This window comes from Centrocercus urophasianus, unplaced genomic scaffold, assembly GCF_019232065.1.
Source record: "Centrocercus urophasianus isolate 14NV4802_14NV808 unplaced genomic scaffold, USGS_Curo_1.0 seq_10, whole genome shotgun sequence".
NCBI lineage: Eukaryota > Metazoa > Chordata > Aves > Galliformes > Phasianidae > Centrocercus > Centrocercus urophasianus.
In genome coordinates, this window is record NW_024884142.1 from 46,567,196 (window position 1) to 46,591,036 (window position 23,841).

A 23,841-nucleotide genomic window follows, 5' to 3' on the forward strand; every position below is an offset into this window, starting at 1 on the left:
TATAGAAAAACAAAGCAATGTATTTCCCAATGCCTGTTACTTGTTTACTTTACACGAGTAAACAATTACAGACTAGTGATTTATTTGTAAAGAAAGTTCTGTTACAGTTAAGGAGAGTATACTTTTGATTTTGTAACGTAATTTGCTTTAGAAAAGCATAGCCAACGGTTACCAAGAGTTTCTCTGATTCAGGAAGAAGCATATGCCAATTGTTTGATTTTGGTGTTCTGATTTATGGTTAGTGGCGATTACCATAATCTTCGTGAGTAATTATAAAGATATAAAAACACACTAAAGCAAACAAAGTAGCCATGTCCAGCTCTGATTATACTTACAGGGATGAGTAATCTAACCTCCAAGACTTCCTCACTAGAAGGAAGTTCATGTGGCTCTTGCTGTCATTGCCCTAGCTTGTTCTGGAGATTCTGGCTTGTGGTGACAGTTGCTACTTAAAACTGAATGCTAGAACTTAAGAGAAACATTTCATCTGTGCTTGAAATACTTTTCTGCACCAGAAGAAGCAGCACACACAGTCTTATCTACTTTGTTATTTTTAGCAGTGGATGGGTTTAACAGTAGGGGTTGTCCACTGTCAGCTCTAGGTGGCTTCCACATTTACACGTGTTGTTCCTCAAAGGCCATACGTGCAAAAATTCTCACTCCTCTGGTTGGCTGTGGAGTATTTCCTGAAGGAGTAAAAATGGAAATGACAAATTGACTGGGATTTGGGTTTGTGTTATGCTGCAGTGTAATGCACTTTGGGGCACCTTTGTTTTCTTCCTTTTGGAGTTATTTTTCATCTGAGAACAAGAATTTGCAGCAGCTTCCTGTAATGTTTGTTTTCCTCTCAATAGCTGTGGCGTTACTGAGAGGAGCACTGTTTGGAGGGAGAAGGGGAGAGCACTGCAGTCACAGAATTGTGGAAGGACACAATGCGTGTCGAAAGAGAGTCCACAGCTTTCTGTATAACAGTGTCCTCAGGAAAAATTTGAGGACAGCTCCTTTGCTGCCGTGTGTCTGCTCTCCCAGATGAGGACTGGTTTTGTTCATCTGTTCAGATGCTTGGAAATCTGTTACTACACAAGCAGTGAAATAAATAAAAAGGATCAGTGTCATTTTATGTTTAGTTGAGTAATTATACATTTGAACAAAGCAGAAAAAGTTGTGCAAAAGGTTTGCCTTCACATTATTTTGGAAGCATGAACATATCAAAAGTACAGCTATTTATGTCCATCTCAATTGGTCCTACTGAAGGCTCACTGATCTGTCCCTGGCATAGACAAAGCTGTGCTGGCTGAGAGACAGGTGCTGGGAGTATTCTGTCATTTCCACTGTGTTTGCTGTGATTTATTGCTTGCTTTGTTTTTATTAGACATCTACAGGTTTGTCTGAGATAACGGAGATCTTCCTGGAAGCCATTTAAATGAAGTCAAAGTTAAACTTCACATGTCTGTTTCTTATCTATTAGACTTCTGAACTAACGTTTGAATACTTTTTATTTAGGAGGATAAATCTGAAGGCAGAATTTTGAGAGTCTCACAGAGAGCCAGAAGAAAAAGAAAAGGGGATATAACAGTTTTGAAACAAAGTAAGTTAAATTATGAAACAAAATCTCAAGTGTCACTTATTTATGTGATACCTACCTCTTGCTGTGGATTGCCAGCATTGTTTCACCAAATTTTTATCCACTGTTAAATACAGTTTTGCCCATCTGCAAAAAGACAGTATCAGTGTTATTTGTAGTAATTAAGTTGTAAGGACTGAAGAACTCTGAGAACCAAGCGGCAATATTGGGGATATAAAATGACTCTCAGCGATTGATTGCCTTTTACAAAGAGCCAGTTTATATATGCCTGGCAGCGTGGAGTTATATAGTAACTGTAAATGTAGCTGGTGCACAATTTAGATTTTTTTTCATCCCTCTAAAGAGTGCCAATATTAAGGGGAATCAGATCCATTTTGTTCCCAGATGTTGAAATACATGTATTAAGCAGGAGTGAAAGTTTCCTTTTCTTTCCTGGGGGATCAATTTTGTATCTATGGTATGGCTGGAAATAGACACATTTATGGAACTGTTTAGGAATAATTGCTATAATCAGTCCAAAGGGAAATATACTGCATGAAGTGGCATAATAAAACATTTTTTAAATGAGCACTGTTTTTTCAAGCTGTTAACATGATAGATACTTTTTGGAAGATTCAGAAAATCAGTACTCACCAGAAGGCTACACGTTCGCCCTCCAGGGTGTTTCTTTTGGTATGCTGGGAGCTGTTACCAGAAGTTGCCTTTAGCACAGAGCTCCAAGTAGCTCTGCTGCACAGTATGTGATACACTGATCGAGGATGCAATGTGTAAAAAAGTTACAGAAGATTCTCTTCCTGAGATAGAATTACTCCTGAAATGTAAATACCATTTCTGCAGTTGTATCCAGAACTGGGACCGTATCAAGTATATGGGATACAAGCACAAAGCTGATTCTGACTGGACACTGCTGTCCACTGACATAATGATTTGTATAGATTTGTCTTGTTTGTTTGTAGGCAAAATGTGTGTTCAGAACCAAGCGTATAACTGTATTATTTTGCCGAGCAACACATCTCTTAAATAACAGAACAGATAACAACTGGGTTAATCACAAGTAAAATGGGCTTTAAAAGCATTGAACAATCACTGTGGATGTGAATTTTGTTATATTTTGGTTGAATTATGTCTTTGGGAGAGTTTGGCATCACTATTGTTATGGTTCACATTTTAAATGGAAAACACTTAGCCGAAGTATTATTTAAGAGGCTTATTTCTCTTGTGAGTAGCCTGCAATCAGTATCAGACCAGGATCACATCATGGTTGATGAGAAATTCTCCTGCTGACATGAGCTTATGATCTGAATTGCTAAGCTACGTGCATGGAAGAGGCATTTTAGACAGTGAGCAGCAGAGCGGAGTGGAGGTATATTAAAGTAGATGTATACATGGCCAGCCTCACAAACCATCTGTTTTTGAAGTTCCTGGCTTTTGCTAGTTACTGCTCAGTGCTGTTTCCTTAAGATGAGCTATAATCAATAATGCATATGCAAGTGTATGCAAATGTCCATACTACATAGCTTCTCCTTTATGTTAATGAAAAAATGAGGCTGGAAAAAAAGGACCGGTGTAAGTTCTGATGGTCTGAAAAAATTATTGTTAAATCACTACCTTTCTGCCCAAAACAATCGAACTGTGTAGTGAGTACTGTCATAGAATAAAGTGCTTCAACTAAGGTTAAAAAAAGAACATATCATGACTGCTATCCAACTGAAACTGCTTTACTGAATTGGAATTTTCTTTTTCTGAAGAATTTTTTTTTAATATAGAACTACTTTGTATGATTTGATCTGATCTTCTTAAGTGTGTTTGTAAATTGTACATCTGAATGCTTTTATAGGAGCAATAAGAGAAAAGAGGCAGAAGGCAAGATTATGTAAATTGTTCTCATCACAAGAATGAACTTTTTCTTCTTAATAATCAAGGTTGGAACCGATGGAAATAATTCTGTACAAACCTGCATGTTCATGGTACCTTAAACCCACACAATTACTGTTTTCTTGAAATAAGTCTCAAGAAATATCACGAATGCATTTAATAAAATGTAGATTTGAGATAGATATGTTATAAACATTTTGCTTATTTTATTTTGTTAAGAAATTAACAGAGAAATCTTTTTTTATTCTATCCTTTACAGCTGTATCCTCTAAAGGGAAGCAACTGTGGTGTTGGGCGTCCTATCTAGAGGAAGAAAAAGCTATTGCAGTACCTACTAAGCTTTTTAAAGAGGTATGACTTCTGAAGTTGAGATCATCAACTAGTGAAGATCAAGAAACTTCTAGGGAAATCAATTGAAATAAAAATAATAAAATGTTACACTTCCCTAGTGATAAACCTGTGTGATTAAGGCAATGCATCAGCAATCATCAAAGTATTCAGAAAATGTGTAAAATTAGTTATCTTTCTCTGCTTTTTCAAAGAAATGTGTGGTTTTAGTTAAATGCTGTCAGCTGAAACCATAGAAAACAGCTGCTTTTCCAGAGTCTGCAAGTTCTAGTCTTTCTTTGTAATTTCTGAGGCTGAAAATCTGATATATATCCTAATTTTTATGTGACATATCATTCCCTTTAAATATGCTTAGAAAGCTGTTACAAAGGTCGTCTTTCAGCTTGTTGCTTTGATTATATTACCTGTCTTTTTGCAGCTCTTGCTGATGTCTTATGTCTTTTATTACATCTGATACTAGTTTGCCTTGTTCCCATTTTGCCTATCGTCTGATTAGATGTCACATCATCACCTCTTGCTTGTCCTTTGCCTGACGGTAGACTTTGTCATTTGCCATTTCAGTGGTTGTGCTGTCTCTTGCTCAGATGAGAGCTCTGTATGCAAATCAGCAAAGCTTTCGTGCTGCTCTCTTTTGCGAAAGCTGGTAAAACATACGAACATTCTCAGCTACTGCACTTCTCCACTGTATAATTCTAACAGTTATACTTCCTTTTGATAATTCTATCCTTATCTTGGAGTCTCTTTCTTGCATCCATTTGTTTCACTTCGCTTTACACTCCAACTATTAGATCTCTCTTGCACAGAGATCAGCTTTTCAGCTTACACGTGTGTGTGGCTGATCTTTAATTGGTTCTCCTAGACATTGCTGAGATATAAAATTAATTAACAAAGTAAATAATATTGCAGTGTAGAGAATCCAAAAATTTCCAAGTGCAAGAATGACAGTTATCTGACTACCATTTATTGTATCCCCCTGTACTGTTCACTGGTTGAAAAAGTGACCAAAAAATCCTGGTAAGTAGTGTCACTATCTGAAATGTAGATTTCAAAAGTGTTGCTCTATCTGTCTGAAATTCCACGAAACGCTGCTGCTGCAGCACACAGCTTTTTATTTAGTGCACAGTACTTTTAACCCTGTAGCAGAGAGAAGATTCTTAATACCAGTCAGAAGAGGCCAGGTAATATTACTCCATTTTACAGATGGACAAGCAAACCACAGAAACAGTAGTGTTAAAACAAAAACTAAGAAAAACATACCCAGCAACAATTTTGAATCCTTGTTTCTTGTTTGGGTTTTGAGAATTACTGTATTTTTTTCCAGTTCAGAAGCAATAATATTCAACAGGATTTTTTGTACTCTTTGTTAAATAGTTAGCATAACGGAGAAGCCTTCCCACTATCTGTTACTTAAATCTCAGACTCACTTCTAGGCTGCAACTGACAAGATCTTATTGTTCTGAGAAAAGGAAATTAACTGACCCTTGAGTTTTGTTTTTCTTCCATCTCCAGTTCCCCTGACACAATCTTCTGGGTTTTGTCTAGGTTCTTGCACCAAAAAAAAAAAAAAAAAAAATTTCTAATTCTCATTTGCAGACTGCTTTTATATTTACTCTTTTGTTCTTATTTCTTTCCTTAATAATGTATCTTTAAATGTTTGTTATGAAGGAAATGCGTGATAACTGAGTTTGTTACAGACTTTACCTCCGGTGCTGTATGACATAAGCATAATGTACAAAATTGAAATCTGTTAAATAGCATTAAAGTTATTAGGCTCCTCAAAGTTGCTTGTTATTTTTCTGTAATGGAAATAGTGTGTTGCCTTAAAAGTGTTCAATTTGACAGTAGAAAGCATTGCGGATAATTCATGTCTCATATTTCAGAAAATAGCTGGGTGATATTTGTGTCATACTGTTTGTCATACTTTGTAGAATTTGAAATTTACAATGTATATTATAGCCATGAAGGAAAAAACAGATCTGAGATGTAATTGTTTCTTTTCTTTGTACCTGCTTTTGCAAAATCTCTGTTACCTTTTTGGGTACTGTTCCTCAATTTCTTGCTATTTCCAGCATTTCATTGTTACAGTAAAATATTTTGTTGTGATGCAGTCTGTTGGAGCTGCAAGACATTGTATCAAGATGAGCTTGAAAAACTTCAGTTTAGTGATTTTTTTTTTTTTTTAAATACTGTTTTTACTTTCATCTTGAGGAAGTATCCACAATTATACACATAGTGTAATTTTTTTGAATTTTAACTGGGAAGAAAAACCTCAAGCATGGCATTGCTAAGGTGAAATAACTTCTCAAATACTTGTACTTTAGTCAGCCACTCTAATCTCTCAAACTGAGCTCTCAAAATCTAACCTGTTTTTAGAAAGACTCTTCATCTATTAGCCGACCCCTTCGGGCTGACTTCAGCTGGTCTAGTTCTTCATTTCCCTTCCCCTTGACTGTGTGTTTCTGCCCCTGTGCCTCATACTGTATTTTTTTTCTCCTGGATATATTATTCAGATGAATTGCAGTCAGCACCATCAAAGAGATGATTCTCATCCTTTCATGTAGAGACCTACAGAGGTCTCATCTTTCTCTGACTGGTGGTGCTGTAGATGGCTGGATAGCAGGTATAATTTTTAGGTAGCATAAGCTAGGTAAAACAGATCCTCTGTTTGTGTTTCTCTGTATTCATTTACCATCATTTACCAGAAGAGTTTTGGATGTTTTGGCACAAGTGTGCTCTATATTTTTATTCACTGTCTTATTTCTCTACATTTCTTCTTTTGCTTCTTAAGATTTTGAGTGAATGGATTATATGTTAACTGTATTTGATTTTGATTTGGTAATGCATATGTTCTTCTTGTATAAAAGTTTTTTGTTAGTATTCTAAGTTCAGGGAAAATCTGTGATGAAAGCATGCTGTGTACTGGTATCTGAAGCATACAAAAATAATGTTAGCATCTAACTCTCTTCTATAAACAAGTGTTGCCTCTTAGGATAAGAAAAATATGCTATATCTTGCTAATCAAAGACAGCAACAAAAGGAAGGGGGAGCACATGTAGTACTTCTCTTGTGTTTTATCATTAACTGTTTGAGATATAAAAAACTGACTCTGAATTTAGTAACTCATGGAAAACTCTTTCTGATTTTATTCAGCTTTTTTTTTTTTTCTGTTTTTCTTCTTTTCTCCCTTCCATTCTTAAATTGAACTTTATCTGTAGCTTCCTTCTTTAAGGAAGAACAAGGAACATGATACAGGGAAGCTGACACTTTCCTGTTGAAAATATTCATTTCACTTTTTTTTTTTTTTTTTCTAGTATGTTTTTCTGGATTCATTGTAGTATAATATAAGAATGATAGAATGGTTTGCATTGAAAGGGACCTTTAAGATCATCTAGTTCCAGCTGCCCTGGTTATAGGCAGGGACACCTCCCTCTAGACCAGGTTGCTCAAAGCCCCATCCAGCCCGGCCTTGAGTGCTTTCAGGGAGGGAGGGTCCACAACCTCTCTGAACAACTTGTTCCAGTGTCTCACCACCCTCACATTAAAGGATTTCTTCCTATATCTAGTTTAAATCTACCCTCTTCCTGTTTAAAGCTATTTCCCTTCATCCTGGAACTACATGCCCTTCTAAGAAGTCCTTCCCTAGCTTTCCTGTAGGCCTCTGAAAGAGTAATAATGTTCCACTAATGCAAAAATGTTCGTGGAAAATGAGGTTATCTAGATTGAACACCTAAATGAGAAAATGATGTTAAAGAGGCAATCCCTGTATAGAAACGATACTTTGTATTTCTGCTTTACAGTTCATCTTTGATGGTCTGAGATGGAGAAAAGGCAAAGTATCATTGAGTATCAGAGTATCATTGTTGTGATTGTTATAGAAATGCTTACCACCAGAAAGTTGTGAAAGTGTCACTGCACAGGCAGAAAAATAAATAATTTCATTGTTAGAATATTTTTCAGGCAATTATTGAAAAAAGTTGAGGGCTAACTTTGTTCTCTCCTTGTGTAACTTCTTCCAATTCCTCATAGATTTTCTAAATACTCAAAAGCTTTGCCTCATTCTAATATCACTGTTTTTCAATTTCTCTTTTCCTCAGTTAAGTTCTTAAACATGAAAAACTTACTTTAAAATAACGCATTAATTCCTTCAGAAACACAATAAATAATCACTGTTGTTTTCCTTGTAAAGATATTCTGTTTTTCTTAGGTATTCTTTCAGAAGTACTGAAAGTGTTCTTTTCCATTTCAGTATCAATCCTTCCCATACAACAAAAACGGATTCAAAGTAGGGATGAAGCTGGAGGGTGTGGATCCCGAGCACCAGTCAATCTATTGTGTTCTCACTGTGGCTGAGGTAATCTCCTGGCAAGTGTTAGTTTGCTAAGAGCAGCCGTGGTGCGCAATCACAGAAGAAACTCCACTGGAAGAGCAGCTGCTGGAAGTAGAAAAATGTGAAGTTTCACAACTGATTTTTAGTGATTTTATAGAAGTTTATTAGTATTTCAGTTGGTACATTCACTGATAATTTTTTTTTTTTTTTTTTTTTTTTGGGGGGGGGGGAGGTTCATTGCAATTGTGCTACAATTTTTTTTTTCAGGTTTAGTGACTCAGAAATTGACTGTACTGACAACTTCTGCGAGTTAGTATACAGTATAAATGTTTTTATCTTTTGCTGTCTTATGAAGAAATATTTTTCATAAGAGATTTCTTTGCTTTTAAAAATGTAGATGAGAACCTATTTCTCAATTACAATTTTTATGTCTATTAAATGTACATTAATTTTTACAGTTTTAGTAAGGTTCATTTTAATGGAGAGGAGTTGTTCTATATAGTAAAATGCGGAAACAAAAATAGGTAGATGCTCTGCATCACTGGTAAACAGCTGTAATTTCATTGTTTATATTTTAATAACTTAGGTTTTTTCATTCCCACTTCTGAATGGCCCATGGTCATATTCTGTTTCTGTGGATTTCTTCTACTTTCTTGTGGATGCTGCATGTCAGTAGATGAGTATTGCTTGTGTACTGGATACTTATCAGTAAGTGACAGGTCATTTTTTATGGCAGAATGACCTGCCATAAATTCTGAGGTAACATAAATCCTGTGTAATTCTGAGGTGACAAAATGGAAGTATAAATTAAATATATAAAAGGGTGACTATGATGTTAAAAGAATTTCACTGATGACTGCAGGAAAAGTTACAGTATTCAGCACTCAGGAAGATGTGGGCAACTTTAGTCTGGATGAGAGGGATTGAACCTCCTATTTTTTCCTTCTTCAATTATTATCTTATTACATAATGGAATAATGACATTCTGGGGCATCTCTCAGTTGACTTTTCATCTTTAATGACAGTTCTGGAGACCATGTTTAAACATAGTCATTTTTGGAGTTCTAGTGGTATTCTCTCTCACACTGGTGAATCAGGATAGCTTCAAATCATCATTACCTACACTGCTCTGTGATTGTATCAGATGCATATCCATAGTCTTTTGTAGGATTTCTGTTTTATTCTGATGTTGTGCTGGAGCAATTTTAAATTTTTAAACAGTAATAGCGGTATATAGCTCTTAGTGTTTTTTACCTGAAGAGGCAGCACTCAGATTGAGAATACCTTTACTTCTTCATCACGCTTTCTTTTTTATTAAGTTATCTGATTCTAGCTTGAGCAGAGATAAAAGTCTGACTAAAAGCATGCTGTTAGTATGCATAATGCTGAACATAAGCTGTTGTGAACAGGGTGAGGATCTTAAATCCCAAGTACTGTATGCTCTTATGCTCTACATTCTTGCTTTTAGGTTTGTGGCTACAGAATACGACTCCACTTTGATGGATACTCAGACTGTTATGACTTCTGGGTGAATGCTGATTCTTCAGACATTCATCCTGTTGGATGGTGTGAAAAAACAGGTCACAAGCTTCATCCACCAAAAGGTATTTAGTTTGAATTGAATGCATTTTCTCAGATTGGATCTATCTTTGTAATGTAAAAAAAGTTTTTGGCAGAAATGTTTTTGTTCTTTTATTCAGAATATTTGAACATATCAAATTAAACTGTGTATTAAGTCTTGCTAAAATCTTGAGATTGAAAACTTGCCTTTTTAATTTGGTGGAAATTTATAGAAAGCAAGGAACAAAATGAACCAGAGAAGTAGTGCATAAGGCATTAGGAGAGAAAGTTAAGTAACAAATGTAGACCCCAAATGAATTATTTTTGTAAGTAAACAAGCAGCATCTTGGCAAGTGAGAATCTTTTAGTAGAAGGTTTCAGGACATTTTTATTATTACATACTGTGTACATACATTGTTATAGACTAATGAAGATTGTGCTTTTGCCTTAAAGAGTAAGCTTTTAATAGATACAAAAATAGGAATTAAGAGATTGAGAGTGAGAAATAAGTTTACAACCTGAAAATATTATCTACAGGTAGTTTAAGTAAATGGCACAAGTGCGTTGAAATATTTTGAATTTGCTGTTTAGTTATTTCATTTCAGGTTACATAACTATTTTATTTTGTATTGGAGTGTATCTCTATAAAACAGTGCTGTCACAGAAGAACTAACAGACTCCTTTCTGGGGAGGGAAGAGAGTGTGTGTAGAGAAAGCAAGCAAGCTGTGAGTGCAGGAGAATGAAATAAATTAATGGGGTGTTCTGAAATAGAGTAGGATAATAGGCCCTAGAACATTTGCAAAATGATGAATATAGAGAAAAAGACTTGCATTATGAAGTATTAAAAAACTGCGGATGCGAGTGCTCAGATGCAGAAAGTAAAATTAAACCACCAAAACGGTATGGGCTGAGGGCCTGCCAGTGAGGAGAAGGTGGCATTTCTTTAGTTGAGCTTTGTAGGAATATGAAGGGGCATGAGCTGCAGCTCTTCTGAGCTCTTCGTAAGCTGCTCATTGACTTCAGGGCAAGACTGCTCCATGCTGCCACTTTCGTACTTGCCTTGTTCTGCATAACTGGCTGTATAGAAATAGTGATTTCTTGAACACAAATCGTATTTTTTTTCAGGAAGTTGACCTCCGGAAGAGTAATATGTAACAAATGAGTTCTAGAGTTATTGATGTTACTAATGCAAACGTTTTATTTTTGTGGTGAGAGTTTGTCATTTTTTTTGTCTTAAATGCCTCAGTTAGAAAGCATAATCTTCTATTAATCATAAATTATTGTTATTGGAGGAAAGTTTTCTTCCAAATCACTTTAATGAAATTTCTTCATTTTCTAGTCTTTGGTATGATTGTGTTTTGTTTATTTTTTCGCCACATTGAAACAGTGTAGCTCTTTTACTTAGGAAAGTCATGGAGCCTATCAGAGGAGCTGAGAAAGATGCCCTGGGGAGAAATGTGGAGGTACTTGTCAGGAATCTGGTTGTCATCCTGCACAGCTATGTAATCCTGCTACCATCGAGAACATAATCTTAACTTTTGAATAACAAGATAATTCTCTGGTATTTTATCAGAGACCAGCAAAATATTCTGCCCTACATATGGCTTAGCTACTTTGCTTCATCTCAGCAGTAAACTGTACAATTATTTATGAGGTTTGATTGCTGAAACCTGCTCTCATCCTTGTGAGACTTCTTTGTTGTTGTAATGCAGTCTAAGCTTGCATGTGGAATGGAAAACAAATGGAAAAGAACAAGTGGTATTGTAGAGTCATACTTTGGAAGGAGATGGAAGAGAAGTGAGTGTTCATCAGTTACAGATATTTTTTTAGTTTTGCAGCAGGACATCTGTGATTTCTTTGAAAATACGGGATTCTCAAAGGTTAAACAGCTATTATAGTCTGCGACATTTGAACAGCACTTGAAATAGTCAAGAGGTGACACATTTCACACGTTTCAGTAGATAAGGAAATCACTTACCAGAATTGATGGTGTTTTACTGGATTATAATTTATGAATTAAAATAAGTGTGCCTAAAACATATTCAACAGGTGAATAAAGGAAGAAAGCTCTATGTGCTTACAGCTCTTTTTTATTGCTTTAGTGATTAAATAATTAAATAATTCAACGTGACCAATTTGTGCAGTTTAATATATTATGAATTATTTTACTTTTTCCATAAGAAAATATTAGAAGATGCAAATTATCAACAGAATTTTAGATTTATTTCTAAGTGCCTAGAATAAAAATATGGAAAATGCATGTAGGGGACAGTTTATCCTATGAGTCCATATGGGAATCTGTGGCATTGATGGTATAAACAGCTGTTTTGATATATCTTAGGGAGCTTATTTTAGAGCCACTTGTGATTTTGCTGAATCAGTGGTAAAGTAAGGTAAAGTCTGTAGGAAGCGTGGAAATTTCTTTTGTTAGACTGAGCTTTTGAGTCTTTGTTGGTTCTGAAATCAAAGCCACACTCTGAAAGTCACAACAGAGCACTTGCTCTGGGCTTATCTGTTTTGAGTGTCAGTCAGTTCATTAAAACTGGGGGTAGCTGTGGGGCAGAGAAGAGAAAGATGGTGAGATGTGCATTCTTGCAGAAAGAGGGGTGACTTGTAGCTTGTGCTCCTTGGAGAGTTTTGTTGGAAGTGAGAGAGATTATAATATCAAACTTCCTTACTGCGATTTTTGATATCTTGTAGAATTTTTGTTTTTAGGCTTTCCCCTAAATGTTGTTCTTTACACTGAGGACCTTTGTGTCTGGTGATCAGAACGGAGATCAGGGTCAGAGGCCAGAGATCAGGAACAGAACAGTAGTTTTGTAAGAAGTGCTCCCTGCATTGCTTTGAAGGTGAAACTGAAACTGAGCTGAAGTCTCATGAGTTGGTGCCTAGCACATCATTTATATGGTTTCTCTTCTAGATGAACATTAGGAACAGTTTAAATGTCAGTCCTAGCAATCTACAGGAAACTAATAATGTTCAGCAGTATTTTGTTCAGATAGTGTAAAGAAATCCTGACATTTTTGTAAGGAGGATCATCCTGCCCTAAACAAACATGATTCCTCCTTGTAATACCACATATGGAAATAATAAATAAATGGAAGAGCTTAATCAACTTTCTTTTGAATTCTGTAAGCTACAGTGTGTCCAGCTTCAGTTTCTAATAATCCAACATAGTTATCCTTCAGAGATTCATTGAGTTCATGTTAAGGTAAAATTAATAGTAGTTTTGAAATATTTTTTCTTATGTAGTCTATATGAAATAAGAATAAATTATTAGCAGTGGATAAGTTCTTCAGTTTTGAAATTCTATGAAGAATTTTACAACTGGATAGAAAAAATAATTTCAACAATTAAGATAAAATCAATTGCGTTCACCTTGTGTCTCATGCCTGTGTTATTTTTGCCCTTCTTTTACGTTGCTTATTTAGGATATAAAGAAGAAGAATTCAGCTGGCCTTCATATCTAAAGGCGTGTAAGGCTCAAGCTGCTCCTAAATCTCTATTTGAAAACCAGAATGCAGTAAGTATTCATTTGTTACTGGTAGTGGGGAAAGTAGTTAGTGTGCTTACATATGTGTTAGACTTACTACACATTTCAGTGATGGTAGGCTTCACTTCAGTTCATCTCTGCAATTCTCATCTTGTAGTTTCTTTTATTAATCTGTTTAAACACCTGATATATTCAAGAATTGTATATTAAATGAATCCTAACAGTTTGTTGTTCCTACGTCTCACATCACAATGTTGTAGAACGAGCACTGTCTTTCAGAGAGAGTACACGAGACAGAGTTGAAACTGATATATTTAATTTTAGCATCATGTTCAATACTTCTTTTTTATTTTGTAAACCGTGAGTCTCTTTCTGCTTGAGCATCTCTCATGTCAACTAATTAAGCTGGTGCCACTGTTGGTGCATCTATTTGGGAAACTTAGAAATGACATGAATATATTGATTGTGAACAGTGGGGAGATTTCTGGATTTACAGTATTTATCTTTAATTAAATGTCTTTCTCTATATAGACAGTGATTCCATCGGGATTTCGAGTAGGGATGAAGCTGGAAGCCGTAGACAAAAAGAACCCTACATTCGTTTGTGTTGCTACGGTAACAGACATGGTGGACAATCGTTTTCTAGTTCATTTTGACAACTGGGATGAGAGTTACGACTATTGGTATGTTGTTTTTGATATGTATCCTAGTGAGATGTATCAGAAACATGTTAGCTTTAAGCAGTACTTTCTAAAATATTTTCCAGACAGTATATACAGTTGCAGTACCAACTTTTCCTAGATTTGTAATCGTGGCCACCACAGTGTCTCTCCATGGTAGGCAGGAAGACTCAAATTTCCCTTGTTGGGTTACACATGAAAAATGTTCAGAGATTGTAGTGACTGTTTGTATGTGCTGCTACATCTAAAGCTGTGGTCTGATTTCTCATTTCAATTACATATTGAGGTTAATATTTTATTGAAGAATGTGCAGCATCACAATGTGACTGGACTTAGAATTAGATTTACATATAGTTGTAAGTAGAAAGTAAGACCGTATCTTTTCATGAGGCCCTTGGTCCAATTCAGCCTGAACTTTAGCTGTTTTCTGTAATGTATCAGGATCGTAGCAAAAGCTGGTTTTATTCTTATGTATTATATGATTCTCTGAAAATTGGGACCCTAGTGTCCTTCCCTGTATTGGAGATGACCTGTCTAGGTTGTTGTACAGTGGAGGGGCTTTGTGAAAAGTCAGTGCAAGCAGCAAAGACATATTATAAGCATGAAGATCCCCAAAGAAATTCAGATTTTGGCTGTTGCAGCACAGGTTTTTATTTACAATTGCATATTCTTGTAGTAGATTGTTTAGAGCAAAGTAGTGTATCTTACATTTTTTTTCAGAGTGAATTAGTACAGAGCAGGTAGGTCATTGTAAGGCTGCATCATGCTTCTGCAGTGGTAATTGAATTCTATAGCTGAGCCTGTAAAAATAAATGAAGAAAGCTTTCTCTTCTGTATTTGGTGACTGCTTGGGCACTGTGTCATTAAGAATGATGTGAAGAGCTTCAAAACTTTGCGAGTAACTTGAAATAATAATTGTATGGGCTATCTGACAAATAAGCTGTAGGAGAATTAATTTATTGAATCAGTAGTGAGCAGGCATTTCAGGGAAGAACTGAGTGACAAGATGATAGGCCATATTACTCAAAGATTAGTGATTAATTTCATGACAAAATAACACAAAGCCTACATTTCCTCTACAAAGTAGCTGGAGTCTGGAAAGGGGTAAAATATATTCTGAATTCCTGGTATGTACGTGCTCATAAATAACAGTTATGCCATTAATTAATAATGAAAACAGCATTTAGGTAAGGCTTTTATGGCAGATGAAGACAATGTAATATAACCTGCAATTTGTTCAGAGGTGGCATAGGTGCCTCTCTAAAGCACTGCACTATGTATAGCAGACATACACTGAATTTCAAGCATAGTGATGTTGTCATGTCAACAGGCCTACCTTTCTGCACTGTTGTAATTGAGAACAGAAGTGAATAGAGGAGGAAGGAGGGAAAATAGAAAAGAATAGTGAATGAAAACAGTGATGGAATGTCTGACCAAAAGAGAACATGAAAATGCACCCCATTTATCTTTTTAATTTTGGTACCAGACTTAGAGGGGCCTTAAAAAATCTTGAGTGCATAAACTACTCATCTATCAGTGTCTTAACAAAAAATGAAAAGTTCTGTTGGGATTACCCAGAGTAAAGGCCTTGCAATTTCCCTACTCCTGTATGTAAGTTTAAATCTCAAAATTGCAATGGTTGCAGTAAGGAAAAATGGTTTATGTTGTATATGTAGTTGAGGATTTTCAAACAACTTTTTGGGGGGGGTTATAGTCAAACAAGCTTCATCTTTCATTTAGATTAGGCCAGTTGAACTTTTTCACAAATTATAAAGTCTTTTCTCTTCTTGAATGAATGAGAAACAGTTGACTAACTTTACTGAACTTCATGAAATAAGTATGAAACAACAACCATGGCCTAAGCATTTTAGGCTTCAAGCTTTCAACCTGAAGATGCTTTTCCTAACTTTTCTGGAGTGTTAGGAAATACATGAATGGATGCAGAAAGCTACCCTAGCTAGAACTAGTCATTGCTAATAGTCTTTAATGCATAGTGGTGATATTTTCAGTGTATTATAAATTCCATTAAATAGCCCTCTGGCAGTGTCTTTTAGAGGGGTGAAAAATAAACAAAATGGGCATTCATGATGGAGAATTTTGTTCTCTGTTCCACAAGCCTTCCAGTCCTTTCCATCTATCCTGTAGTATTTGCTGAAACAAACGATACTTCTTTGAGAGCCAAAGATGTTCCGTTGGAATGGAATTTCCAATTGCTTTTAAGCTTGGAATAAATCTGGAATTGGTCTTTTGGTATCTCCATGAATTAACAGTAGATCCAATCTGGCTTTCAATTCTCCAGTCTCTTATATCTGCTCTGTTTACACACAGATTTCCAGAGCCTGAGCTTCCTAATTATTTTTCTAGCAAAAACTAAAGCAGTCAGAGCTGTATCAGTAGTTGTGCTAGATTGTTGCTGCTTGCCCTCAGGAGAGATTGTGTGGTGGTAGTGCTGAGTGCACCACAGCCCAGCCTCACCAGCCTCTGGCTGCCTAATCCACTTGGTCTGAGTATCCCCTGCAGAAAAGGTGCTACATCAAATTTTGGGATCGGCTTGCCAAGAGTGTGGGAAAATATGCTTCATTCTCTGTTCTGCTCCTGTCCACCGTGCATAGAAAAGTAATTTCTAATGCCCCTTGTGAAGGTAAATCAGTTTTGATTATCTGAATTTTTGCCTCATCTGTGTGATACACAGGTAAGACTGGACACAGATATGGGCTGGATTTTTGTGTGATACAAAATAAGTGGCCAGTTCAACTCTCCACCAGCATCTGCTACTTTGCTAATAGCAAAGTCTTTAAAAATTATGGTCCAGTTGTTTCTTTTTTTGAGATAATAAATTTTGCTGCACCCTTTCTTTGAAAGGAATGCTCTTTTTGAAGTAATTATAATATGCCAAAAGGAGGATAAAACAATCTTAAAGAACTGAGGGTCACAGTACATGCTTTTAACTACCTGAATGGATAATAGACTAATGCATGAATCTAAAGCTGTAAAATGTTCTGCAAATAACCATGTGTCTGTCTTATCATCAGGTAATCAGTACAAAATATGGCAATGTGACTTGCTGTGCCACCTCTGGATGCATATCTTGAGTCACGTTTTGGGAGGTCATAACCTAAAATAATACCTTCTTGTCAACGATGAAGTATTCTCACTTATTCACTAGATGGGGCTGCAGGATGATTTCTTTGTTATTCTTTCTTTCATTTTTTCTTTTCCTTTTCCTTTTTCCTGGCTTCTTTTTCTTTTTCTTTTTGCTTTTCTTTTTTCTTTTTTTTTTTTTGTTGTTGTTGTTGTTGTTGTTGTTGTTGTTGTTGTTGTTGTTGTTGCACATAGTTAAATGCACTGACATGTCACAGTCAAGAAGTTGTATTAACAGCATTCCTGAGGGGTTAATATTATTTCTGAGTATAATGCATGTATGTATGAGTGTTTTGGCGTAGCTAATATTTTCATTGCAAGTTGTATCTAAATTTAATAATGTGAAATTCAAAATACCAGAAGGTTTGTTTCCCCAAAAGTGAAAAACAAACATTGACTCAAAACAGAAAATGAATATAATATTTACAACTTATTTTAAAGAATAAAAGCTAATGAGTAAATAAAAAATCTTCAAATCTTTAGGTGCAGACTCTTTTTGGGAGTGTTTTTCTAAGTATTGAATATTCTTTTTTTCTAACAACCAGTGTTATCATCTGTCTGTCTTGATCTGAATTGTATGAACTGTTTATATGAAATGGATCTGGGGGAAAAATTAACAAGACAGCTGATTTTAGCAATAGAAAAGAACTAATTCTGCTTCCATAGCCATGCCTGCCGTTCAGACGTCCTCTCCTGCTGTGAGCTAGCAGTCGTTTAGCTGCAGGCATGTTCCTTTCCTGTAGAGCGCTGCACTTGCCAGGGCTCACATTCCCAGCTGCCCTCAACTTTTTTTGTTATAGGAAGCTGTGAACAGTGAAACTTCTTTCTGACCTTTTACATCCCGTAGCTCTTTTTTGCACTGACATCCTTTGCAGGATGTCATTAAGCTGTTCGTAAGTTAGCAGAGCTGCTGGCTGTTCTGTCCCTCCATGTGGTTCAGCTGGCTCTCTGCTGCTTTTTGCTCCACTTTGGCTGCCTGGATTAGCTTCAGTTTCCAGTACAAACAATAGTTGTTCTTTCCTGTCTGAATGCTCTCTAAAGACTGAAAGAATGGATTGTGAGTGATATTAAATTGTGTGAACATTACAACTTTTCTCTGTGAATGGAGCCTGCCTGTTAGAAAACGGTAGTGTTCTGTTGCAATCCAGACATTCGTAAGTGTAGAGGTACAAAGTTCTGCAGTTCCTGCTCATAGTGGCAGACTTTTGGGCCTAGTGAGCATCTTTGCAATTCATGGATCATTGTGATTTATGAGGCGTGTGAGCTGGGTGTTCTGCGATCTGTTTGGGAATGAATGAGATTAAAAGCTGTGGGATGCTGCAAATTGATTGTGAAAAGTCAGCATAGCCTTTGGCATTCCAGCTGATGCATCTTGGTCTTTGGCTGATAGGCTGTAACTGTTCTTCCAAACTGGGTATATATGTGCATGAAATAACACATTGAGGCGTAATAGTTTTGACTAAAGTTGTGTGTTATTATTACTGAGCTCCAGTTTTTATTGTTAAATGGACTGTTAGAAGCTGAAAGGCTGTGTAAAATCACTGTGTGAAGATGGACTGTTTGACCTGATTTTGCTGGAACAGTGCTGTTGTTTTTTTCATGAGGCTGTTGTGATTACAGAAGCCTCTTACAGGCTTGTTTGAAATGACCAGGCTTTCTTGTAAAGCAAACCAAAATGTTGCAAATGTTTTACAATGCTGTTTTACAGTGCTGTTCTGTCAAGTATTCATTGCTACGCATTCCACATTCACTCTCATTGCTGCAGTGTCAGAGCATCTTCCAGTAGTGCGTCATCCATTGTGACAGACTTTTTTCAAAGTGAGAAATGTGTGAAGTGGCATTTACTATTCAGAATTTTATACACATGTTCAAACTGTGTGCTTGCAAAAGCAAAGCAGAAGTAATGCTTTCGGGAAATCTGTCCTGACAAGAGTTTTTACACATTTCAGCCCATCACTGTAAGCAAATATTGATCATACTGTAGTGGCTCATGAGCATGGGTCTTGATCCCAAATTTAACTCAGGTGAATTTTGAAAGCAATTTCTGGACTTTACTAGAAAATATTTCACACTAAGAGTGTGTCCTTTCTGTGTGAAAGTCTGTGTAAAGACTTCTATGTAATACCCTTCTTTTGAGAAGGATAGAAGAGAGGAATGCTGCCCCCCATACTTCTAGCCTCTCTTCACAGTTACTGTAAAGAGACAGGAAGAAGAAAGAGAGCGAGGCATTCACCTTTTCTCTAACTTCTTTGGGACAAAGCGTTTCTAGGAGTTGGAGTACTGAGTTTCATCAATACAAAATTATTATTAAAGTCATATTCATTCCTTTTGTTAATAGTGATTTTGGTTATTTAGAAAGTACTTGATGTGATACTATAAATACTTATGGATGTACAGTATAGCTTTATATATTGCATAGGACAAATGGTGTTCTTGATGTGAGCTGAATTCTTGCCTATTGTCAGAGCCATTTCAGAATCTACTGAAAGCAGATTTTATCCACTAGAAAGGGATTTGTTTCACATTATCACCAAGAAATAAGAGCGCAACTCTTTTAAACATAAACCCACAAGATAACTATAGTAGGTTGGCTAATATTTTTCAGCATTGGTATATTCCTTTTAGGTACCAGGCTAGAAGAGTGCTTATTGTGAAAAAATGGTTTTGAGACATTCATCTTGTATTTCAGTTGTTGAAATACATCAATGCTGTATTTTAGACATCGTTGAGTGAAATTACTTTTTAGATTAAAAAAGTGTTTCGTGTCTCCTAAATACACCATGTTCCTTCTTTTTTGTTGTATGCAGCAATGTGATAGTAACTCAGGGCTCATTCTGCAGTCTTTTCTATTCTATGTCTCCTGCAATCCTTAAAACGTGCTTGTGTTCATGGTCTGCAGAACTAGCATTTTGACCCATAAATGAGGATGTTAGAGTTCCTGCTAATTTACCTTCAACTTTTTTCAGTTCTTTGCACTTTCTTAGATATTACAGATTATCTAGATGTGGCGTTTTTATGATATAAATTAGCGCTGCGAACAAAGGGAGATAATAGGTATGAACTTTCAGCATGCTAATGCTTTCCGAGTAGGTAATGGATAGTGCTTCTGTTGCAACAGTGGGGGAGAACAGACCCACTGTTCAGGTATTTTGTATTAGTAACTCCTGGTCTGGAAGGAAAAGGCAGGAATAGAAGTCAATCTCCAGCCTATGGTATGAAACACTGACTTCAGAGAAGAATTAAATAGAAACTGAATCACAATGACTGATTCAGTATTTTATGCAAAGAGTGTTGTGTACGAATTAGATGCCTTCATGCATGGATGCTCTATGCATAGCTTCTTTCAGTAAATATTTGCAGAGTGTTTGGGAAGAAGCATCCCTTCAGCTAGGGGGGAGAGATGATGTTCCTACCTAGTCTGCTTAGGCTTGATTTCTTGATCCTGCTTTTGAGAAATGAGAAACGATGAAGGCTTTAACTATTTTAACTTTCACAGACAACCATACAAGGTGGTCATCTTGAATACTTGAATACTGTCTGCTTCATAAAAAAACACCACTGATTATTCATCAAACTGAAAAAAAAAAAATCTCTGACTATTGCTGCAGACATAGAGATGGTGAATGTTTCATAGCTTTTTATTTTTCATGGCTTTTTATTTTTCCTGTAGATCAGTAATATTAAGAAATAATATGTGCTATATATTGCATAGGATATGCGTTATATTATAGATGCACTATACACATTACATGTTGTATATAATGTATGTAACAAGTACACAAATAGTGATATTTTTATAGATTATTAATTATGAATATTAAAATGATTTTTCTCTCATCTGCTGATTACATTTTTACAGTCCATTTGTTGTTGATGTTTTCCACTGCTTACAGAACTTAGTAGCCAACTTGGTAGCTTTCTTCTAAGCATTATTTGACCAAACAAATGAGTAGAATGAGAGTGATCTTTCTTTCAGAAGATGCCAGCACGTCAATTCAGCTCACCCTGCCTGTTAGACTTCTGTGGTTCTTGTGGTACACCATAGGCAATAGCACTTCTGCAAAATTTGGTTCACATAATAGAAAATATAGGAAGTTGTTAGTCCCCTGAATGAGAGTTTGAGCAGCCTTCTTAGGGCAATTTTCAGTCATGGTTCACTGATGAGTCTTGCATTCTTTCAGGCAAGTTGGGGTCTAAAGTCCTGGGTTGTTTTGTTTTGGTTTTTTTTTTTCTGACAATTTTGTGCAGACTTGTGCTTTTCTTGTATTCTGCTGGGCTATAATAACATGTTCATAGCTCCATTCAAACCCCTTAGAAGCTAGTATTTTTGCTTGTTGTTGACAGTCTGTTGGAGTTGTGCATGATTTTCTAATCTGCATCCAGGTGCTCTCAGATCTGTAATCAAGGTCTTTTAACTTTTGGTGTAAGGTTTGAGTCTTGATATTAAAAAACCTCCTGTCTGATGGGATAATGTATTCTTGCAACCAAGCAACGTGCTTCTTCCAAGAATCTCTACATCTGAATTTTTCAGGTCCACCATTATAGCTTGTCAGTAAAGGTCTACTGACTTAGACCTGATTTATTGATCTCTTGGTTAAATTTTAATAAAGTCCTATGTTTGTATAGGTGGTAGCAAAGGCTGTGTTAAACATATTCCTATCTTCAGGTTATATTTGCAGTTTTAAGTATAAGTTGAGTGTATCACAGGCTATTTAGAATTTGTTAAATCTTTTTAGTATGTATTATTTTCTAAGTATAATAAGATGTCTGAAGAACTGCATTATTTTTTTCTCCTCTCAGGTGTGAGGCAGCTAGCCCACATATTCATCCTGTTGGATGGTGTAAAGAACATAAAAGAACTCTTATCACCCCACCAGGTTTGTATCATGCTACATATCTGAAAGATGTAAGTAATAGCCAGCTGCATAATTACATCTTACAGTGAGCTTATTGTTACCTCTTCTGATTTTTTTTCTCTGTAATTAAGAATTGCTATTACTGATTTTTATTTTTTATTGGACATAATTTATTGTGAGTAGAGTTACAATAGACATTAGCTAATAAGTATATACATATATACTACTTCAATAAAGACATTCATTTATTGTAAGGCTTACCTTGTGAAAGTGCTGATAATGTAAATTCTAGATGCATGAGATTTTCCGCATAAGAAAAATAATCTTCATGTGAACTAAATTGTTTGGATATCAGGAGTGATGAGACACAGGAACGGGCTGCTCTGAGAAGTGTTGGAGTCACCATCTGTGGAGATGTTTGAGAAACATAGATGTGGTACTGAGGGACGTGGTTTAGTGGGCATGGGGGGGATGGGTTGGTGGTTGGACTAGACGATCATAGAGGTCTTTTCCCACCTTAATGATTCTATGAGTCTATGATTCTAAATATACATGTTAATGTGGGGATAAGACAATTGCTGTATGCAATCAAGGGGTCAAACTTGTTAAGGTTCTTTGGCACTCAAGAAGTGAGAGTCAACCATTATGAATGGAAAAGTGCTAATTGCTAGTAAGTACAAGAAAACCTCTATTTTTCAGTATTGATGTGTGTATCTGGATTAGCCCTCCATGTCAACAGAAAAAGAAGATGCTTGTATGGGAAGTAGTACAGACCACAGCTTTATAAAAGACTATGCTATCTAACTTATATCTCTTAATATATCTCTTATGCCTTTCATGCCTGTAAAGCTGTCAGACATAAATGATTTTAGAAACCAACATAAAGACTTGATAGCCTAGTACAAGAACCTGGCAGAGTGATAAAGCACCTGTGCCATTGTGACAGTGCTTAGGCTGGTTGTTTTACTATTGCTTTAATAATTGACATTAAAAAAATAGAATCATAGAATGGCTTGGGTTGAAAGCGACCTCAAAGATTATCTAGTTCCAACTCTCCTGCCATGGGCAGAGTTGCCAACCTTTAGATCAGACTTCCCAGGAGCTCATCAAGTCTGACCTTCAATGCCTCTAGGGATGGGACATCCAAAACTTCTCTGGGCAAACTGTTCCAGTGCCTTAACACCCTCTGAATGAAGAATTTCGTCCTAGCCTCTAACCTAAACCAAATCAGAACATTTGTATGCTAGGGCTTATACAGTTTTGTCCCAAAATGCTTAATATGATTTTAGTAAGGTTTGAGAAGATGTAGGCCTGATAACAAAAATTTGGCATGCTTTGTTTTTTCTTCCTGTATTAGTTTTTAGATAGATCAGTTTTATGACTGAATCACCCCAGGATCACTCAAATACAACTTCTGTTACAGTAAGCAGGAAGGAGTGATTGGGAAATAAAACAGTTTCTCTTAGAAACAGTGGCTTATGCTGGCTACTTTTTAAATAGCTATTTTATTTGTGCTTATTTGTTAGTTTCATAGTGAATTGGAGTAGATTAATTTTATAAGCACAACTTGAGTTTGGAAGATAGGCACCCATGCAAGAAGAAAAGAGAAAATATTGAAAGAGTAGGGGGATGCTTATAGCAGTACTAAGGCAAAAGACCTAAAAGGGAAAAAACAATAAAACTAGTGTTTGAAATGGATTAAAGAAAGCATCATTGACTTTGATGAAATATATGTGGGTCTGAAGTTCACATGTAAGGCCCTCATCAGTATTTTCATGCTGATAGCTGTGAAGAATTTCAAAGAGAATAATAATCCATTTTTCAACTCTAAGAAGCAGTTTTGTCCCATAAAATGCAAGTTGGTCAACTCTATAGTTGTACCAAGTTGTTCAACAGCTTGCTGATAAAGCTGAAATCTTAGAAGGGGACTGTACATTCTGGGTCTGTAGTGGAATCTGAAGCGTAGAACAAAGCA

The 23,841-nt window shown here is 36.1% G+C and overlaps 1 protein-coding gene across 5 annotated transcripts in view; it reads left to right on the forward strand.

The window, feature by feature from the left end:
* The window catches only part of L3MBTL3 (L3MBTL histone methyl-lysine binding protein 3), a 75,184-nt gene that overhangs the window by 27,224 nt on the left and 24,119 nt on the right, over positions 1-23,841 (forward strand). For all 5 annotated transcript variants that reach the window (XM_042826480.1, XM_042826488.1, XM_042826471.1 and 2 more), the window contains 7 exons: positions 1,504-1,588; positions 3,720-3,811; positions 8,055-8,159; positions 9,604-9,739; positions 13,128-13,219; positions 13,721-13,872; positions 21,811-21,887. In XM_042826480.1, coding sequence (XP_042682414.1) covers positions 1,504-1,588; positions 3,720-3,811; positions 8,055-8,159; positions 9,604-9,739; positions 13,128-13,219; positions 13,721-13,872; positions 21,811-21,887 — 739 coding nt within the window. The remainder of the gene's footprint in view (positions 1-1,503; positions 1,589-3,719; positions 3,812-8,054; positions 8,160-9,603; positions 9,740-13,127; positions 13,220-13,720; positions 13,873-21,810; positions 21,888-23,841) is intronic.